The sequence below is a fragment of the Melospiza georgiana genome, chromosome 10 (assembly GCF_028018845.1).
Source record: "Melospiza georgiana isolate bMelGeo1 chromosome 10, bMelGeo1.pri, whole genome shotgun sequence".
Taxonomy (NCBI): Eukaryota; Metazoa; Chordata; class Aves; order Passeriformes; family Passerellidae; genus Melospiza; species Melospiza georgiana.
The window spans coordinates 19,224,462-19,243,344 of record NC_080439.1 but is presented as its reverse complement, the minus strand read 5'-3'; the positions used below and the strand labels follow the sequence as shown (position 1 = coordinate 19,243,344).

Here is an 18,883-nt window from a genome sequence, read left to right as displayed (position 1 = left end):
GAGACTCAACAAATCTGTAAGCTGGGTCAGAGGACTAGAAAACCAGAGGTAGAAGAAAACACTGAGAAACTCAAAGATACAAGTTGTGTTAGAGCTCAAGGAGAAAAAAAAATGACAGCTCATGGATATTGAGGTAGAGCAGAAATAGCTCACTATGATGAAATAAAACCTAAAAGTTAACTGCAAAATGTGTCACTTAAACACTGGAAACAAACCAGTCAGTAAGAATATACAGCACTGGAATAAGTTGCTTAGGAAATGCAGTGAAATTTCCAGCAACTAAGAGATTAGACAAGCAGCTCCCAAGAATACTGTAAATTGTTGAACCCCAAGACAGACAAAGGGATTAACTCAAGCTCTCTCTCCATTGTTTTTTTGTTGGGTTTGGTTTTTTTGTTCTGTGTTCTTTTGGGAACAAAGAAAGCCCAGGAAGATCCACAAAAGTAAAAGTAAATAAATAACCATCCTAGTACAAATCCATTGTTCCAGTAAAACACAAGACTGCACAGAGGTCTACAGCTTTAATATCCCTTAATGGCTGTAAAAGCAAGATGATTTTGGACTTAAGAGCTGTGACCCTAGAAATTGCAGCAAAGCACAAAACAAATCAGTGAAAAAATTTCAAATAAAAGAATTAGAGAAAAACACACTCCAATACCAGTTCTTTCATTAAATAAAACCACAACAGTAAAAGTCTTTCTAGCATCTATTCTCACAACCCAGCACATTCCAGTCAGAGGATGGAGATGTGTAAGTGATGAATGCTTTGCAATTCTTCAAAAGTGATCTACTGTTCTTAAAGGAGAATAATCATAGAACTAAATAATAGAAAACTCCTGCTTGAAAGTCAGGGGTAGAGGACAGGAGAGCAGCAGGTATTTTAGGAAACCATTAACCACTACAACATTTTGGGTAGTGGTCTTCAAGAAATCATACTGCAAGGTTAAATCTCTGCTGGTAATACAGGAAAAGTTCTTATCAGCTGCAGAGTAAGGAAAAAATACTGCAAGGAAAAGAACATGATGGGGGCAGGGTGGTGTCAATTTTTCCCATCACATATGATTGGGGTAAAAAGAAATTTAAGGGGTAAAACGGTATTAGAGCCACTGGTTCCAGTGGTGAGAGCATGGACGTTCACACAAAAAAGTGACCAAAGAGCCCCTAAGACAGGAACCTTCCAGCTGGGATCACAGCCAAACTGAGACACTGCTGTCACAGCCCATGTCACAGTTGAGATGGCCACAATACAGAGTGTCACCCCACAATTTCAGAAAGCTTTAAGCACTCACCCAGACACAGTAACTCCACATGAGAAAGCTTCAGGCATCAGCCCATACACAGTAACATCCCATCACCTCAGAAGGCTGCAAGCATCTGCCCTCCTTGTTCTTGAGCCCAACCTTTTATCCCCTCCTGTTGATGCCCTGCACCTGTGTGCCCTCTGTTCCCTTTGGTGGTTGGTCAGTGCCCCTGGGCACTCCATGGCTCAGTGCTGTCAGTGCTGCTCACCTGCTGCTCACAGCTGCAGCCTATGTGGGATGAGGTTTTGGCCAGCCCCATCCCAATCACCACAAACTGTGTGCCCACAGTCTGTAGGTGCATCCTCAGAATGCAACAGCACCAGCAGCTCTGACCTCAACACCACCAGTCAGCTCCTGGCCAGCTTAAAAGCCCAAGACTTTGCTCCCTTATTTTGTATGCACTGTGACATCCTCAACTGGCCAAGCACACGATGTTGTTATATCCTGCTGGGTTTACTGATCTCCCCATCCGGTATCTGTTCAAGTTCCTCTGGAAGATTTCATCCAAAATAAATGTTCTCTCCTAAACAAAGGTAGGAAAAACATTTGTTCCTTATCTGAGCCCTCAGTGACTTGCCTCCTTTGGAGGAAACAGGGATACAGCACAAAAGACACCTGACTGACAAGTTCCACCTTTTGGCAACTTTATGGCAAGAGACCAAAAAATCAAAGCCTGCTTTCCAAACCTGGGGATTTGTGCCTCACACAGTCTGGTGCTCAGGAATGGCTTCTGCTCACAAGCAGCCGACTGATGTCTGTCAAACTCCTGTCCTTCCCAGAGCTGGGAGGATGCAGTGAAGGTTACTCTCTGTGTGGCACACACAAAATGCTCCTATGCAAAACCTGCACAACTACAAAATCTGCAAGAAAGAAATATCCCAGTCAAACCAAGCTGCCACTCACTGTTTTGCAGACAATTATAAAATGATCAAGCAATGTGGATTTTTTTTAACAACTGAGAAACAAGGATCTCATTAAAGCCACTGGCCTTTACCCTGAAGCATGAAAACTCAGCAGGAATTACCCACTGAAATCCTTAGAAGAAGATATATTTACCACACCTAAAAAACCAAACCAATCCAAACCAAAAAACCAACCAACCAAAAAAACCCAAACAAACAAACAAAAACCCAAAAAACAACCCACCAAAAAACAAAAACACAAAACCAAACAAAAACCAAAATAACACCCCACCTTGATCTCATATTCAAACCAAAAGAACACCCCACCTTAATCTCATATTCAAACATCAATCTGAATAAGTTTTGTTGGAACACCACAAAAACAACCAATCTGCAGCTAAAAACACAGGAATTTCCAGTCCAGACAGTTGATTTGTCAAAGGCACGTGTTATTTGAAATTAGATGGGAGTAACTGCCTAACAAAACCCATCTAAACCACAGGCGTGCTCATCTGAGCCATCTACAACAATGGAAAAACCAACATTCCCCTTGGGGATTAAAAAAAATCCCCAGCAACCAAGTCCCAAACTGCCTGAGCTTACAGCCAAGGAAAAATAATACAAATGAGGCTGCCCTGTGTATTAAATTTTTGTTCTTTGTTGGCTATTAATAGGCAAGTGTGGTGAATGTAAGATGATATTCAGATCATTTCTAGCCTTCTACCAGCACGTTCTTCCCTTCCTTCCCCACAGCTTTCTGTCTTCCCAGCCCAGGCCCCATTTCAGGGAGCTCTGACTGCAGCATCAGGGGCAGGAGCCACAGGAAGGGCAGGACAGCTCCTACACTGCCTCAAGCCACTCCTGCTGCTCTTGGGTCTTCCTTCAAAGAGCCTGGCATGCCACCAACACCAGCAAGAGCTTGTCCAGAGATTAAAAAGGCACCTTTCTTATACAGATATATAAAACAAGCCACTTGAGGAGCTGCAGTTACTTTGCACAGCACCACTTTCTGTACCAGCTGCCCCATCAGGTGCCAGGAACAGCCTGTTCCTCTCTCCCCTGACACCTCACTTGGTGCAGAGAGCTCACCATGAATTTATTTCTCCTGAAAAGCTGGAAGTCACTGCTTTGGTACACTCCCATGCTCTTTAATTATGTAATTGTTCCATGACAGCTCAGTTCCAGCAGTCTTCCCTGTGTCAGGCTCACTTCTGCCAGCAGCAGTGAACCTGCACACAGGCTCAGGATTCCAGCAGCATAAATAACTGCAGTGGCACTCTGTGACACTCCACAGGCTGCTGCTGCTGATTGTCATTGACCAAGCCTGTGGGTGAAGAGATCAGAACTGAAGAACTACAAATCAGAGCTGCCTGTCCCACATGCTGAATGCTTTTTGTGACCAGTGCCACACCAAGTCATTCTCTTTTGACATGGGCATGAATGCAAGCACAGTTACAAAGAGGAGCAACACGTGGCCTCCAGGACAGAGCAGACACAATAGCCCAGCCCTGGCTGTGGGTGTTATCAAAGCATGGCTTCAGGTCAAGGAAGTTCTTTGAGGGACAGACAACAAAGGAGCTGACTGCCAAAAATTTATGGGCGAGGAAGATGTGAAAGGTTATTCTCAGCTGTGAATTTCACAACAAAACTGTGTCAGTGACATACCCTGCCAATAGCTTAGAATTTACTGCAGAAAATGCTGGTGGGCACCTCCTGCCATGGCACAGGGGCTCCAAGTCCTGCAATGAATGCAATGGAGGGTGCTGATGAATGGCACACTCTTGCAAAGGCCTGGCAATTCTCTATGGCAGAGATCACCCAGAAAATACTCTGAAAGTTTAGAAAAGGATACACATTTAAACCTTAACAGTTTTGTAACAATACACTTGCCTTGGGGAAACAAAATGTCCAGGGAATAACGGCAGCTACAGTGGCAACTCCTCCCTGCACCCCTCAACGTGACACTTTGCTCGCCTTGATTCCTATCCCTCAGCCTCATCTCTCAGCTCTTGCCTTTCCTTCTCAGCTTTCCACCAACAGCTCTGAAGCAACAACCAGCAATGAGAAATCAGAAAAGTGAGGCATACCAATAGGAAAGGCTCCTCCCAGCTCTAATGGCTCTGGCATTCACAAACATTTACCTCCAAGACAAGAAATTCATTACCTGGTCAGGCAATAGGATTTGCATAAGCCCCCACAGCAGTGCTTTCTGTCCTTGATGCTGGTGCTTTGTAGTTCCACCAACATGAACTTGAGTGTGTAAAAACTTTCCCTTGCAAAGTAAAATGAAGCAGCTTCTCTGGTTGCTTTTGGGAAAAAAATTAAGTGCAACAGTTCAATACCTAAACACACCTCTCCAGTTCTGAGCATGTCCAGTATCTTGTACAACAGCACAATAATTAGTATTCAAAACATCCCCAGATCATTTTGAAACAGGAATTAAATTTCAGTTTCATCTTACTGCTTTGTCAGAGAAAACTGTTGCAAATGGAGCTTACAGAAACAAAAGATATTAAAAAAAAAGGAAAGAAAAAAAAATCACTCCTCTGACTTGGGGAGCAAAATAGATGCACAAACCCACAGAAATTATGCCATGTCCTCTGATCAGCGGCACTGACCTCTCTTAGAGGGATGGGAAAGGACACATTATAGGTGAATTCTATTTGATTTATGTAAATACAAGCAGAACAATCAGCTAGTGCTAAAACAGAAAAAGCATCAAAGAGCTTAAGGAAAACACTGGGATGGAGGAACTGAAAGGAGGCAAAGAATAAACAAGCCAGGATCTGAGACTCAAAGGGCAGAGTACCCAAAGCTGGAGCTCTCCTGCACTCTCACTGCCATTGCCAGGCACTCTGTGGAGCAGGGCACACAGGTTACAGATGGCTGAGCACAGTTTGGAGGCAGCCAAAGGCAGGCAGCCCCTCCAGTCTCAGCTCTGTGTGCAAGGATGATCTGTGCAGCGCTGAGTCGCACTCCTGTGCTACATTATTTGTTTTACAGTATCACTGCAACCATTTGTTTGGGTTTGTTTCAGCCCAGCAACCAACAGGAACAGGCCCACAGGAGAGTACCCTGTGTATATTCCTTCTCTCTGTCCTTTTCTCCATCTCCACTATCAATAATTATCAGTGCATGGACCCATTTCCACTGAACTCAGGAAAACAGGGATCCCAAAATATGTAAGTACCTCTCTATTGTTAAAAATATTAATTTCTTAGAAGAGAGATGTTTAACTTCTCTCCCACAAGCAATGTCCTATTAAAGTAAGGATGTGGGGAAAACAAAACTATCAGACACCAAAGAAGCCACATAAGTGAACCAGAAAAAAGCAGGCTTCAAAATAAAATTCTACTGCTTGAAGCAGTGCTTACTCTTGAACATAATTTATAGTTATGTTTACTCTCTCACCTAACACTCTGTTAGTCTAGTGAGCCTAATTTAGTAGAAACCATTCTAGAAAATAGACCTGCAGGCAACTAAATAAACTACAGCATTCAGACAGGAAAATCAACCTTCCTTTTGTATAAAAAAGTCAAGTTCCACAAATCTACAGGATTTCTCACAAGGCCTCCCTTACACCAGTGGACTGTACTTGACAAAGGCTGTTTTAATTTCCAAGAGACATTTAACAAGATTCTTCAGAAAAGGCCCTTAAAGAAATGAGGCTGCCATGGCAACAGGAGCCCTTGCAGGGACAGGTTACCTGGTGAGGAGACAGGAGACAAAGAGCAAACCAAGGGCTCATCTCTGACTCCACAGGAGGCCCAGGGGAGTCCCAGGCATGCAGGGCACCAGGAGTCCCCAAGGTGATCTGTGAGGTCCCTTCCAACCCAAACAAGCCCGTGACACCATGAGCGAGCTGGAGGCCGCGCTGGGCCCTTCCATGTGGAACAGAATGCCAGCAAGGTGCTGATGGCTCCAGGCTGCTCTGGCAGGGCAGGAGCAGCCCGAGGAAGGGAAGCACAAAGGCTGCAGAGAGCAGAGCTGGCAGGGGCACTCAGGGGGGTCAGAGTCATCCACAGAATCCCAGCTGTGCACAGAGCAATGGGCTCCAAGCTCAACACCCACAGCCAGAGCAGCTGGGCCAACCTGAACCTCTCAGATGAAGGATTCCCATCTCCAGGACCATTTTTCCTCAGAAGTATTCCTGCCACTGACCTTGGATCAGCTCTATCACCTCTGACTCTGACAGCCTGACTGGATTCACTCACTGGGCAGAAACACCTCCCTGCCAAGCAGAGCAGTTTGAATTCCAGGTGGGGAACTGAGCTCCAGGGAAGGTCAAGGCAGCAGCAGCACAAAGGGAAGGGAGACTGTACAGCTGTGGAGACACAGATTCCTCTCAGCTGAGGCTGCCTGGCAGAGCAGCTCAACCATCTTGAGCAATTCCACTGGCAGCAACAGCTCATGTGGTCTGAATGAACAGATCCAGAAATTAACAATGCAAAACTGGCACACTGAGCATGCACTTAAGGTGGAATTCATTACCCGTTGGCAAATGAAGCTTCATTTTCCACTTATAAACACAAACATGTTGGTATCTTCCAGGTCCTTGGGGATTCTAACCCTAAAAGGAGAGAGAGAAACCCTCATGTGGGGGAGAGCAAACAGATACTCAGCTTGTTATTGGATTTTGGTTTCAAAAAACACCTCCACATGGTAGGCTGTAATACTTCAAAATGTATTCAAGATTAATTGGTTTGATTTTTATTATTTTATTGTAGAAAAATAGTTGACATTTAGAAACATTTCTGACACACAGGATAATCCCTAAGTAACTCTCCAAAGAAATACCTTTTTCCTATGAGCTGAACAATCTGTCAACACTGCTTTCATTCAGCTAATCTGCCAATATAATACAAGTCTGCTATTTGTAGAGTTACAGAATATAAACTCACTAGATTTATTTATAGAATAAATAACATATCTGCTGCTGAAACCTTGCACAGCAAGGAACACAGTTGGCTGGATGTTCCCTCACGCTGCTTTCTAGTAAAACATTACTTTGGGAACCACCTGAAACAGCCTGCCCTCCAGCTGAAGGGGGACAGGCTTAAGAATTCCACCTTCTGCTCCTAATTGTGAAATAAATGATTAATAACTGTGTGACTGGAGCTCACAACACACTCCCACTCTCATGTCTGATAATGCTGACAACTGTGGCTGAGAGCCTGTCCCACCACACCATGTGCAGCCTTTTTGTGTCCTTTAAGACCCAAATTCCCTCTGGGCAGGATGAGCAGCAGCTCAGGGACCAGGTGCTGGTAGCTTTGGCCAGCCAGTGCTCCCAGCTCTGGGCACAGAGAGCAGCACCCACCAAAGTCAGGGGCCTGAAGGCATGAAAACCTTCTATCTCACTCCTTGTACTTCATATGGAATTACCTGCAGTTAAAAATAGGCATTTACTCCACAGATATTCCAAAATTAAGGCAGAGTTACCAAATTTACCAAGTCCAGGTCACACCTACAGCTCAGAACAGGACACAGATGACACTTTGGGCCCTGACAGATCTTGTTGGAGGCATCCTGCTATCTCAAGCACACTGTTATTATTTAAAAGCATTTTCCAAACTAAAAATGCCTGCAGGGATGCAAATGAGGAAATGTGGCAAAGCTGGCAAAGCCAGGAGCAGGGATCCTTCAAACCACAGGGAGAGCACCTGAGCTCCTGGGTGTTCCCTCAGTGACACAAAATACTGCAACCACTGCCTACAGTCAGACTTCCAACAGGACATCTCAGAAATTAAATTAGCACATTGCTACAAAATCACAACTAAGGACAACATTCCCTCTGCAGTTCCTTCCCTTAACCCTGAAGGTGAGGTCTGCCTTTAAAAAAAATCAGAGCGCACCTTCACAAAACAACACTTATTTTTGAAAGTGTTTTTCAGACTGAAAAGTTGCAAGAGGTCATAATAACACTCTCTAAACCACATATTTTCTAAGGGAACAAAGAAATAGGTTTCTGTGTTCTGATCACATATTGAACACCCAAACCAACAAAACTACATCACTATGGAAAAGCAAAATACTGCATATCCCTGGATGCCGTGGGCAGAAACAACAAAACAATTATCAGCTCATGAACTCAACACCTTGTAGGATTTCCCTTTTTTCTCCAAGAACAAAAACCAACTCTAGTCCTTTCTGTTTTTAGCCAAATGAGCACACACAGCGGCTTTGTAAGCCAGAGATGACAATCTGCAACTGGAGCTTCAGAGCTCCACTGGTAAATGAGAGTGACTACAAGTAAACCCCCAAAACTTTAAGAAAGCAGGAAGTATCTTGCAGACATGGGCTGGCATTTTAAGTTCTGAAGTCAACAAAGCAGATTGAGATAAGGCATTTCCTTATCTTGGCACCAGATTCAGCATCACCTTCTGGGTCTGACTCCAAGCAGAAGCCAGAGCCTCATCCCAGAACTCCAAGGTGCAGCACAGGGAGATCCCAGAGAGGCCAATCACCCACTCAGCAGTGCTGCAGAGGAATTCTGGCTTTCACATCCCTGCACAACTTCAACAGAGTTTGCCTCTTTCAGTATGTCTTGTGGTAATTACAGATCTGGCACTCTGGAATTCTCAGCAGGGTGTGAGAGGCTTTTGTGCACATTACCAGCAAACAAACCACAATATTACCATAAAGGCATGTTCTCATCCCACTAAATGGGCTCTTCCTAGAAAGTCATCACAATTCAGCATTTCTCTCTCTGCATCCTTACACTTCTATGGGCTCACTTGCCCACTAAAATGTTATTTAAATTACCAGTATTTAGCCAACTTGTACCAGGACATGTCTTTACAACCAAGAGAAAGAAATGAGAGATTCCACAATCACCAGCACAAACTTGAGGTACATTTTGTTCTTTCAAATGAAAAATATTCACTTGCTGAGTTTCTGACTACCCCAAGGAACAAATTTTGTCATTGCATCCAAGTATGAGCTATAACATTGTTCACAAACCTTCTCCACTCCCCAAAGTGCACTGCAGTTGCAGAAGAAGTCACGTCCAAGTCTGCACACCATGAAGGGCAGGCTGTGGACAGGGACAGGAGGTGACAAGCTCAGAGACCCCAGGCACAGGGCTCCAGGAGCAGGGTTCCAGCTGCCCTCACAACTTCAGACCACAGCATCCTGGCTGGGACATTTGGCCAGAAATGCTGGCCCTCAGTGAACCAGTCACCTCCAGCACTTGGTGAAATGTTAGGAAGCACCAGAGGCTGTGGACTGCAGTCCCCTGGATACAGGGGGTCTAGATGGATGAAGTGCTCTCAACCTCCAGAACTGGCATTAATTGTTCACCCAGCTTCATTCCCACTACCCACTCTCACTGAGGTAAATCCATGTGTCCATCAGCAGCAGCAACACAGAATTTCAACTGCACACTCTCTGTTGAGCAGCCAGTACCAGTTACATCCTCTCAGATTAATCACAACCCTGAAGTCAGCTCCTGCTCACAAGGAAATCCTGCTGCATCACGGGTTAGTGTGTCATTTCAAAACCCTCTGCACCCCTATGTGTATTTTCTCAGGCTTTCCAACAAAAAGTCATCACAATTGAGTCAGAAAGAAAAAGAAATCACAAAGAAAGAACAAACTGGCTTCTAATTTTGTAACAGGAAGAACTTCTTCCCATGGTCAGAACACCTTTTGACAGACAACCTGCACACTGCCTTGTGGCCCAGTGAGTTCTTCAGGGGTGGATGGGTTACACGGTACAAACACTCATCAAATAACCTTGCTATAGCACTAGGCAAGACCAAACTGCTCTGGATCCAAAGAATTTGCATGGATCCTTCTCTCACACCTCTCCTTTTTCACTAGTGTAATAACATGGAAACGTTGCTGAACCCAAATATTAATGTCATCTATCCCACCAAACACAGGACACAGTTTAATAACAGTTGCATTGGTGGTGTGATCTGGAGAAGGTTTTTCATTCCTCAGCAACGTCAACAATGGAGGCTTTCATTAGACTAACTCTACACAGCTACAAAATTGTGTGAAATGCCACTGAAATAATCAATACTTACAAAGCAACTCAATTCAGTTTAATTAAACTCACACTGTCTTCCCAGAAACTAAGTTTTTGACACTGGTATTGGCAGTCATGTCCCTTTAAGTTTCTCCATGGATACTACAACTATTTTCTTTCTCCCAAGTCACGCTTCCTCCCAGCCACTGCTCACACTCCCTGTTCCATCCCAGGAACACAGGGAAGCAGAGTGCAGCTGTCCACCACCAAACATGATGGGCCAAGTGACCAGCACCCAGCACCGAAGCCTTCCAGTGCTCCAAGCACAACCTTTGCTGTGTCTGAGCCCAACAGGGCAGGACCCCAGCCCGGTTTTGTGCCTCTCCCCCGCTCGCAGCCCCGGCCACAAGGCACTGCCTGCACTTGGCTGCTCCCGGAGCCGCGGATCGCCGGATCCCGGCTCTGCTCCCGCCATCCCCGGGGCTCGGCGCGCTGCTTTTCCCATTTGAAGCACGGGGCAGCCCCACGGCTGCGTGACACGGTTCTGTCCCCCGGGCCGGCCGAGGGGCGGCCGCTCGCCCCGGTGCCACCGCACTGGAAACTCGGGGATGAGCAACAGGAGCGGCGGGCGGGGGTCCCCGGCCCCGGGGCTGCCCCCCGGCCTGGCCCCCCTGGATCCCGGCCAGGCGCTCGGGCGGCCCGGGCGCTCCCGTGGGCTGGGTCCCGGCGGCGGGCCGGGCCGGGCCAAAGGCGGGTCGGGCCGCCCACCGGCTCCCGGAACTTTCCCTCCTCCGCCGCCGCCCGGGGCCGGCCGGGGGCCGCCGCCACCGAGCCCCGCGCGGCGGAAGCGCCACCCCCGCTCCTCCCGAGCATCCCCCGTCGCCCCCACAGGCCCGCCGCGGCCGCCACCACCCGGAGCGGGGCGCAGGCCCGTCGGCGGGGGAGGCCGGCCCGGCTCGGCCCCGCGCCCCCGGCAAAGCCCCGGCGGGGACAATGAGATGGCGGCGAAGAGCGCCGCGCCCGGGGGACCCGTTGCTCCGGCAGGAGCCGCCCCGCCCCGCGCCGCCTCCTCTTCCCTCCCCTCCCCTTCTCCTCTCTCCTCGCACGGGCAGCGCCCGCTCCCGGCCCGGCCGCCGCGGAGACCGAGCGAGCGAGCGAGCGGCCCCGGCCCCGCTGCCCCCGCCCCTCGCGCCTCCATCTTGGATCGGCGCCTCCCGCGCGCTCCCTCCCCGCGCGCCGCGCTCACCTCGGGCCGCGCCGCGGCGGCGCCCCGGGAGCGCCCCGGGAGCGCTGCGGGAGCGGCGGCGGCGCGCGGGGTCCGGCGGGCGCGGGCCGGGGCCGGGGCGGCGGCGCTGGCGGGGCCCGCGCGGGGCTCAGCGGGGCCGCGATCCTAAACCGCCACCTGGCGGCATTTCCGACCCGCCACGGCGCAGCCGCCCCGCGCGCCGGGCGCGCAGCGCCCCCTGCCGCCCGCGCCGCCGCACCGCGCGCGCCCGGTTCCGCGCCGCCGCGCGACCGCGCCGCGCAGAGGAAGGGGCGGGAACGAGGGGAAGCGGCCCCGCCCCGGCGCGCGCGGCACGCGGGAAAACGTCTTTCGCGCGGAAACGGCCGCGCGTGCGCCGCGTGCCCGCAAACACCGCCCGGCGGGGGGCGACTGTCGCGACAGAGCCGGCGGGGACACGGGCACCGCGGCGGGGGTGTCTGTCACGACAGAGAGGGGGCAGGGCACAGACTCGGGCACAGTGAAGCGGCGGGGCCAGGGACACGGGTGGGGGAAGGAGGTCCTGACTGTCGCGACAGAACAGGGGCGAGGGCCCAGCCTGGCCGGAGCGCCTCCCCAGCCAGCGGCCGTGCCTCGGCGGGCGCGCCCCCGGCGCCGGGGCGGTGGCAGTGATGTGCCTGGCAGTGATGTGCCTGGGGCCCAGCGGGGCCCGCGCTCTCCGCCACGGCGGGGGCGGTCACGGAGGGCGCGGCACGGCGGGGACCGAGCCCGGGCAGCCGCCGCCCTCCGCCCGCTCCTGCCCGGAGGGGCTTCCTGCAGCCGCGCCGGGGTTCCCATGGAGACGCCCCGCGTCCTCTGACGAGTGCCTTCTTATCGGCGACAGTTGCCATCGCGATTGGTGCCGCCCTCCTCGCAGCGCTCCCGAGCTCGGTCGCTTTGCGGGCGACTGTCCCCTCCTGCACACCCCGCACGCACCGCTGGCTAACGGGGGGCGCAGACTGATGGGAGAGGATCCAAAGCAGTGAGTGAGGGATCTCTAATCTCGACCTGTCATCTGCTGCCATGGACCGAAGGTGCCGTCTCGTGCTTCACTCCATTGTAATGTACCTCTTAAAGCCTTTCTTACATCTAACTGAGCTGTTCTCCTGTGCTGTATTTCAGTGTTAGTGAATTCTCTGTTCTTTCCCCTGTGCCTGGAATTGCTATCTGAAGGGGTTTGCTCAGATAAGGGTTTTTGGAATGGGAAGTTTGCAGTCAAAGTGGCTGTTCTCTCAAAATCACTTGGTACAAGTGTTCATGCTGCAGAGGTAGGAGCTGCAGCAGGCAACAGGCATGAATGGAGAAATTAGAAAATAGTACTTTTTCATGGAAATGGCTGCAGATGGAGCCCATATTCAGCAAGAGTATAGAGAAAGCAAGGAGGATTAAAGGTATATCCCATCAAATGAGGTTGCTTCAGTGAGCTAGCACAAATAGAGGTTGTTTTTTGGGTAGCAAAATATTATCAGAAATGTACTGACAACTCATGGGACTTCAGTGTAGGGTTTGTATTTGTATTCAGTGAAGGTTGTACTGGCTCTTCCTTCAGGCAGTGCTGCTGGATGTAACTCAATTAATTTGAACACACGGGATACTGGTTTGTTGGTTTGTGTATAATGCTTGCTCTTGTGCTTAAGTGCTGAAAACTCCTTTCATGTAATTGCTTCTTCATTTTCTTAAATACCTTTTGCTATTCATTAAATTTTAATAAAGACTTGAGTTTCTTGGAATGTATTTTTAATCAAATTGATTTATGTCAATCTGGCTAAAAAGATAAAGGTACTTGTACACCACCTGAGTGTAGATCCCTTGGCATGTGCAGTTGCCTGAAGTATGAAACACCTAAGATCTCCAGGTGGTTTAATAGTACTGCAACAGGACTTCAGGAGATTTTCCTGCACCTGATAAGGAATCAAAACAAAATCCCTTATGCTGGGAAGTCAGTGCACACATGTGCTTAGAGAAGGTGGCACGAGTTCAGTCAGTTCCGTGGGTTTCCAGGGGTGGCTGGGTGGGTCTTTCATTGTGTGATGTTCAGGGAGAATTGTCAGTCTGTAGTTACCCTGTAGAGACTGCTCACAGCCCTCTGGTAGTTTCAGCCTGATCTGGTCAGGATTGGGGAATTTTCCACAGAAGAGGCAAAGGAGCATTCCTATGGAGCCTGTCTTTCAGAAAGCAGGGGTAGCTGACTATTCCCAACTCCATATCCCTGCCTGGAATTGCCACATATTTGAGTCTTCCATAATAACACTTCAGTAGCTTGACTGACTTTAACCAAATTGGCAGAAGATCAGAGAAATTTGTTTTGTGAGTTTATTCGAGATTGGTGGTTAGGATCACCAGACCTCAAAGCCCTCATTCCTTCAGGCACAGGAGGAGAGTTCAGGCTCCCACCCCCTGCAGTCAGGGGGCAGCTAATCACCCATTTGTACCTGGCTAACCAGCACTTGCAGTGGTTGAGGAAAGGAGGGAGGGGAGTATTCAGGAATTTTTCTTCTAAAAGAAATCATGGTTTGTATTCTATCAATGATCTGTGCCATTTATTTCATCTCCATTTGTTATTTGTTCCCCCAGGGAAAACAGGGTTCACACTTTGCAGTCAGCAATTTCAATGAGCTGGTAAATTAAATGAGTGTCCCAGGCAGAATTGGGAATGTTTGTTATGTAACTTGAGAATTTTTGCGTAGGGCTTCATCTTCAGCCTTGTATTAAACTTGATTCGAAATCAACTTGTGTTTTTAATAGAAAATGCAAATAAGCCACGTTAAGTTTCCAGATATGAAGGAAAAATAAAAAGTTCATGTCATTTCCACAAAAGGCATGAGCAGAAAGAGAAGTAGCAAGTTGTCTGTATAGGCTGTGCTGATTTCTGTCTATTTTAAATTTGTGTCAGGGACACACATAATCTGGGATCTGGGATATGCCCTAAACTCAGTCTCCATAGAAAATCTCACTGGTTAAGAAGTGAGGTCACCAAAGACTACAAACAAATGTACTGTGGGAGGATTGGCATCACATCTGTCATACACTCAGTATTCAGTTGGGAAAATGAAAATTTGGGCTAAGCATTCCTGTTATTTATTTTTTTGTTCTTTATTACTTCCCATCTCCTGCCTTTCACACGTGTTTGCCCTTCCACTTTCCAGACTCCCAAGTGTTCTGGTTCCCAGCTGAGCAGCTCTGTGCAGAACAGCCATTTTGAGCTACAGGCTCACCATCTATTGTTTTCCTCCAGAGGGATCCCTGAATACATTGCACAGGTCCAGTGCCACATTCGAAACTGTTATGTTGAATTTGCAACTATTTGTTGAAAGAAAATGTAATCTAAAGCCAGGAACCAAGAAAGTTACTGTTGTATGCTCATAGTAACAAATGAGCTGTTTTGGTTTTGTTTTCAGGAACAGTTGCAGTATTTACTCAGCTGTTTCTTAAGGAAACTAATGAGTTTACCCAGTGGCCTGCTGTCAATCTAATAATAATTCCTGTTGTCCGCTTTTGTCTTCTTTTCCTCCCATTTATTTTATTCACGATCCAGTATGTTGTGCCTTAAAGCAAGAAAGTCTTCATTGTTTTAAGGCTGCAAGGCAAAACTGTGGATTGTAACACAATGAAATGCTAGGTAGGAAAAGCTGTGCAGGTGAGAATCACTGCCTTTCTGGGCTCACTCGGTGCGGTTTGCATTTGCATGTTAAAATTCGGAAATGAATGGTTTAACTGAAGGAAAAGTGAAGGTAGCAGGCGAGCCTGGGGCAGATTTCTGGCGGGTGTTGGTAGATGTTGGTGTGTTGTTTGAAGTGCCCGCTAGCACAGCTGGTACCCAGCTCTGTTTACTCTCGCTGGTTCATCTGCTCGTTCCCAGGTTCCTTGCCCAGCAAGCTGCCCAGGGACACTCGGAATGCTCCTCACCGTGCTGGGGGGCTCTGGCCCCGGGGCTGCAGCACAAAAACGTGATCAGCAGTGCTGGGCAGGGCCTCCTGAGTGACGGGGGCACTCGAGAGGGTCCTCAGCCCTGGTACCTGTGCAGGTCCAAACTGGTGCTGCTGCAGGGCTGGGAGCGGTGCCTGCCCGTGTCCCCTCCGAGGAGAGCAGGAGTCGGCCGCAGCTCAGTTGGGTGTAGCAGGGGGTTAATGAACACTCAGCCTGTGAGGGAAAAGGCAGACTGTCCCATTCTCATGTAAATTAATTTGCCGGAGCCGCAGGCAGTGCTTGGCTGTCACAGATCACAAGCGCAGAGAATGCCAAGGCTGAAGCTGGCCGCGGTATTTTCAGTGTTTCTGTGAGGAGCTACTGCCCGCACTTTACCACTGCCTTTAGCCCCGTGTTCTCCGTGCCAATCTGCTGTCCTGCCCTTCAGCCCAGTCCAGCAGCTGTGGTCTTGCAGCACAGGACCCCCAGGGACGCTGCTGTCCCCCCTGGGGACAAGGAGTGTCTGTCCCCATCCTGCGGGGCCAGCGCAGAGGCCAAGCTGCTGCTGCTGCTGCCGGGGCTCGGCTCCAGAGCGGGGAGCTCCGGGCAGGGGGGACGGGTCCCCCTGGGCTCCCTGTCCTCTGCAGCCCCTGGGGCAGCACAGCAGGCACGGGAGGCTGGATTGGTTTGTTGTCGAGCTGCAGGAGCTTTATGCTCACAAGCCACCACTTGTTCTTTGGATCAGCTCCCTCAGTAATTCCGGGAGATGGCTGAGGAGTGGTTTTGACAAGATGCCACTGATTGCTTTCTCCCCATCTAAAGTGGTTTGGGCTTTGAGCCTCCCTTGGGTTTTACTTTCTGTGCTGAGATGTTTGTAACCTTCCCTGCTGGTAGCTGAGAGCAAGTGTTGTTTCTGTCTAGATAGCCCATCGAAGATGTAGGTGATGAAGAGGTGCTTTCCCCCTCTGCCTTGGAATCGAACGTCTCTGTCACAGGTAAGGTCTGCACAGGTTTTATTTGCTGGGGTGAAGAGAATGCAGGGAAGGTTTCCTTGCTCCTGCTGCCTCTTGGAAGGCTCTGCACAGATGGTGTGAGAACAGTCATTTCAATGACGTACCCCTGCCTTTATTGAACAAGTGCCCCACCCCGCAGGAATCACAGGCACTGTTTGTGTAGTGGGAAATGGCCCTTCCCGAGGAGACAGAAGGCTTTAACACTGTCACGGTTGTGTTCAAAGACGTGTTGTTATCCAGATGCAAACTGCTGACTTGCCTGGGCGTGCTCCCGATTTCCCTGGGTTACTCTGTCATCTCCTCCAGCCAAATCTCTCCTGTAATCTCCTGTAACACTGGCAAGCCATTAACAATAATGCATAACCACAGGGTAAAAAGCTTACCAAGAGAACTTTCTTATTAGAATATACTAGAATTCATTATGTATATCATGCATGACAAAAAATGTTATTCTCAAAAATTAGTTGACTAAAGTGAAGTGCTGTGGTTGACTTTTAAGGAGATCCAAATGGCCCAGCCATCAAAGGTATTTAGCAGTAACTCAGTAAAAAATTAAAGCAAAACCAAGAATGGGCTGCTAGTACTTGGATTTGGTTGATAAAAATAGCTTGTAAACATTAAAAGTGCTTACATCCATAAATCTTTTACTATTCAGTAAACAACATATTTTGTGTATCTCCATATTTTTTTTTCTCAAGACCAGGGCATTTCTCTAAGGAAATGGATACGTCTTCCCAAAAATACCCAGTCAAAAAGCGAGTGAAAATTCATCCCAACACAGTAACAGTGAAATACACCTCTCATTTTCCCCAGCCAGGAGAAGAGGCATGTGAGGATGTTAATGAAGATACTGGAGTATTTATGGAGGATAATCCTAAGAGAAGATTGCTGAGTGATGGGAAAAAGAGAGAAAACACTTTTTTTGGTACAATAGACACCAAGCCAGCACAACTGCCAAAACCTGATGAGGCTGGAGAATCCCAGCAGTTTCCTGAAGGAAATGTACTGCAGTCCAGGAAAACGTGGGCAGTCCTTTTCGGGTCTGCCGTGGCTCACGGCTGTGTGGCTCTGATCACAAGGTTAATTTCTGACCGTTCCAAAGTGCCATCTCTGGAGCTGATTTTCATCCGCTCAGTGCTGCAGGTGCTGTCCCTCATTGCTGTGTGCTACCACCACGAGCCTCCCTTCGGCCCCAAAGGCTACAGGCTCCGGCTCTTCCTCTATGGGGTCTGCAATGTCATCTCCATCACCTGTGCCTACACCTCCTTCTCCATAGTGCCCCCCAGCAATGGGACCATCATGTGGAGGGCCACCACCACGGTGTTCAGTGCCATTCTGGCTTTTCTACTCATAGATGAAGGAATGGCTTATATAGACGTGCTCACTGTCATGGGCAGTGTGTGCGGGGTGTGTCTGGTCATGATCCCCAACATTGTTAAGGAGGAAAACTCTTTGCTGAGCACCTGGAAAGAAGCTTTTGGCTATACCATGACTGTCATGGCTGGTCTGACCACTGCCCTCTCCATGATAATCTACAGGTCCATCAAAGACAACATCAGCATGTGGACAGCGCTGTTCACTTTCAGCTGGACGGGAACAGTGTGGGGAGTGTCCACCATGTTCCTGCTCCAGGAGCCAATTGTCCCACTGGATGGGGAAACCTGGAGCTATCTCCTTGCCATCTGCCTGTGCTCCACTGCAGCCTTCCTGGGGGTCTACCATGCCCTGGGCAAGTTCCACCCCGCTCTGGTGAGCACTGTGCAGCACCTGGAGATCGTCATTGCCATGGTCCTGCAGCTGCTCGTGCTGCACAGCTTCCCAGGCACTTGTGATCTAGTTGGGGCAATGCTTATTTTGGTGAGTGTTTTTTTCCTTGCGTGTTATAAGCTTTCCTGGAAGGAATTAAGAAGGCAAGATTATCAAGAGATTGTGGATTTGCCCAGTAAATGAATGTCTGTTTTCAATGTCTCATTCTGGCTGTGACCATGTGGAAGTGACTCCTTTCAATTCCTGTGTCCAAGCCTGGTGGCCACGCCCTCTCTCTACCATTTCACTTCTCAGCTGATGTAGCAATGTTGGTATTTCCAGGCTCCTGTGCTAGGTGGATTTGTTCTGCTGCACACAACCATTCTGTCATACCCAGAAGAGTAGCACAGCCAGCACAGGCTGGCCCACTGAAATGTGGGCCAAGCTCTTCTTGACCTTCTTTGGATAAAGCAATACAGAGGGACTCAAAAGTGACTCTCATTCATGCGTGCTGTGGTAGCGGGAAGATGAGCAGCAAAACCATTAAAACAGTCAAACCAAATTGTCATTTCCTCTGTAATGCTTCTTAAGCTTTGGCTGTCATATTCTAAATGGAGCAATGCTGAATTTTTGTGGCTAAAACTTGCATTTCCTGTGTGTATAAAGAAGTCAGTAAAGCTTTTTGTGCTTTGTGGCTACATTTCTGGCTGAAACAATTCAGGAAGCCCTCATGTCCCGTGGGGGAAAGTGAGCCTCAAAAGCTGAATTTCCAGTTGTGTC

The 18,883-nt window shown here is 48.8% G+C and overlaps 2 protein-coding genes across 5 annotated transcripts in view; one reads left to right on the top strand and one right to left on the bottom strand.

Annotated features, from left to right (window-relative positions):
- The window catches only part of STAG1 (STAG1 cohesin complex component), a 150,850-nt gene extending 139,369 nt beyond the window's left edge, over window positions 1-11,481 (bottom strand). The window contains exons 1-2 of one of the 3 annotated variants that reach the window (XM_058031615.1): window positions 11,424-11,460; window positions 6,695-6,773 (exon numbers count right to left, since the gene is read on the bottom strand). The gene's annotated coding sequence lies outside the window, so the exon portion shown is untranslated. Of the gene's footprint in view, window positions 1-6,694; window positions 6,774-9,166; window positions 10,744-11,423 lie in introns of those variants that run through there. The other 2 variants (XM_058031616.1, XM_058031617.1) reach the window with 2 other exon arrangements.
- A 664-nt stretch (window positions 11,482-12,145) lies between these two features.
- SLC35G2 (solute carrier family 35 member G2) lies at window positions 12,146-18,801 on the top strand. Of its 2 annotated transcripts, none has more exons than XM_058031038.1 (3): window positions 12,146-12,472; window positions 16,266-16,339; window positions 17,056-18,801. In XM_058031038.1, the coding sequence occupies exon 3, from the start codon at window positions 17,078-17,080 to the stop codon at window positions 18,305-18,307; it is 1,230 nt and encodes a 409-aa protein (XP_057887021.1). In that variant the 5' UTR covers window positions 12,146-12,472; window positions 16,266-16,339; window positions 17,056-17,077; the 3' UTR covers window positions 18,308-18,801. The 2 variants fall into 2 exon arrangements, with proteins under 2 accessions (XP_057887021.1, XP_057887020.1); XM_058031037.1 differs by having other exon boundaries at window positions 12,146-12,497.
- Window positions 18,802-18,883: the final 82 nt, after the last annotated feature.

Bases quoted from the DNA above. Each gene is read 5' to 3' on its own strand.
- SLC35G2 (XM_058031038.1), top strand. From the start codon at position 17,078: ATGGATACGTCTTCCCAAAAATACCCAGTCAAAAAGCGAGTGAAAATT.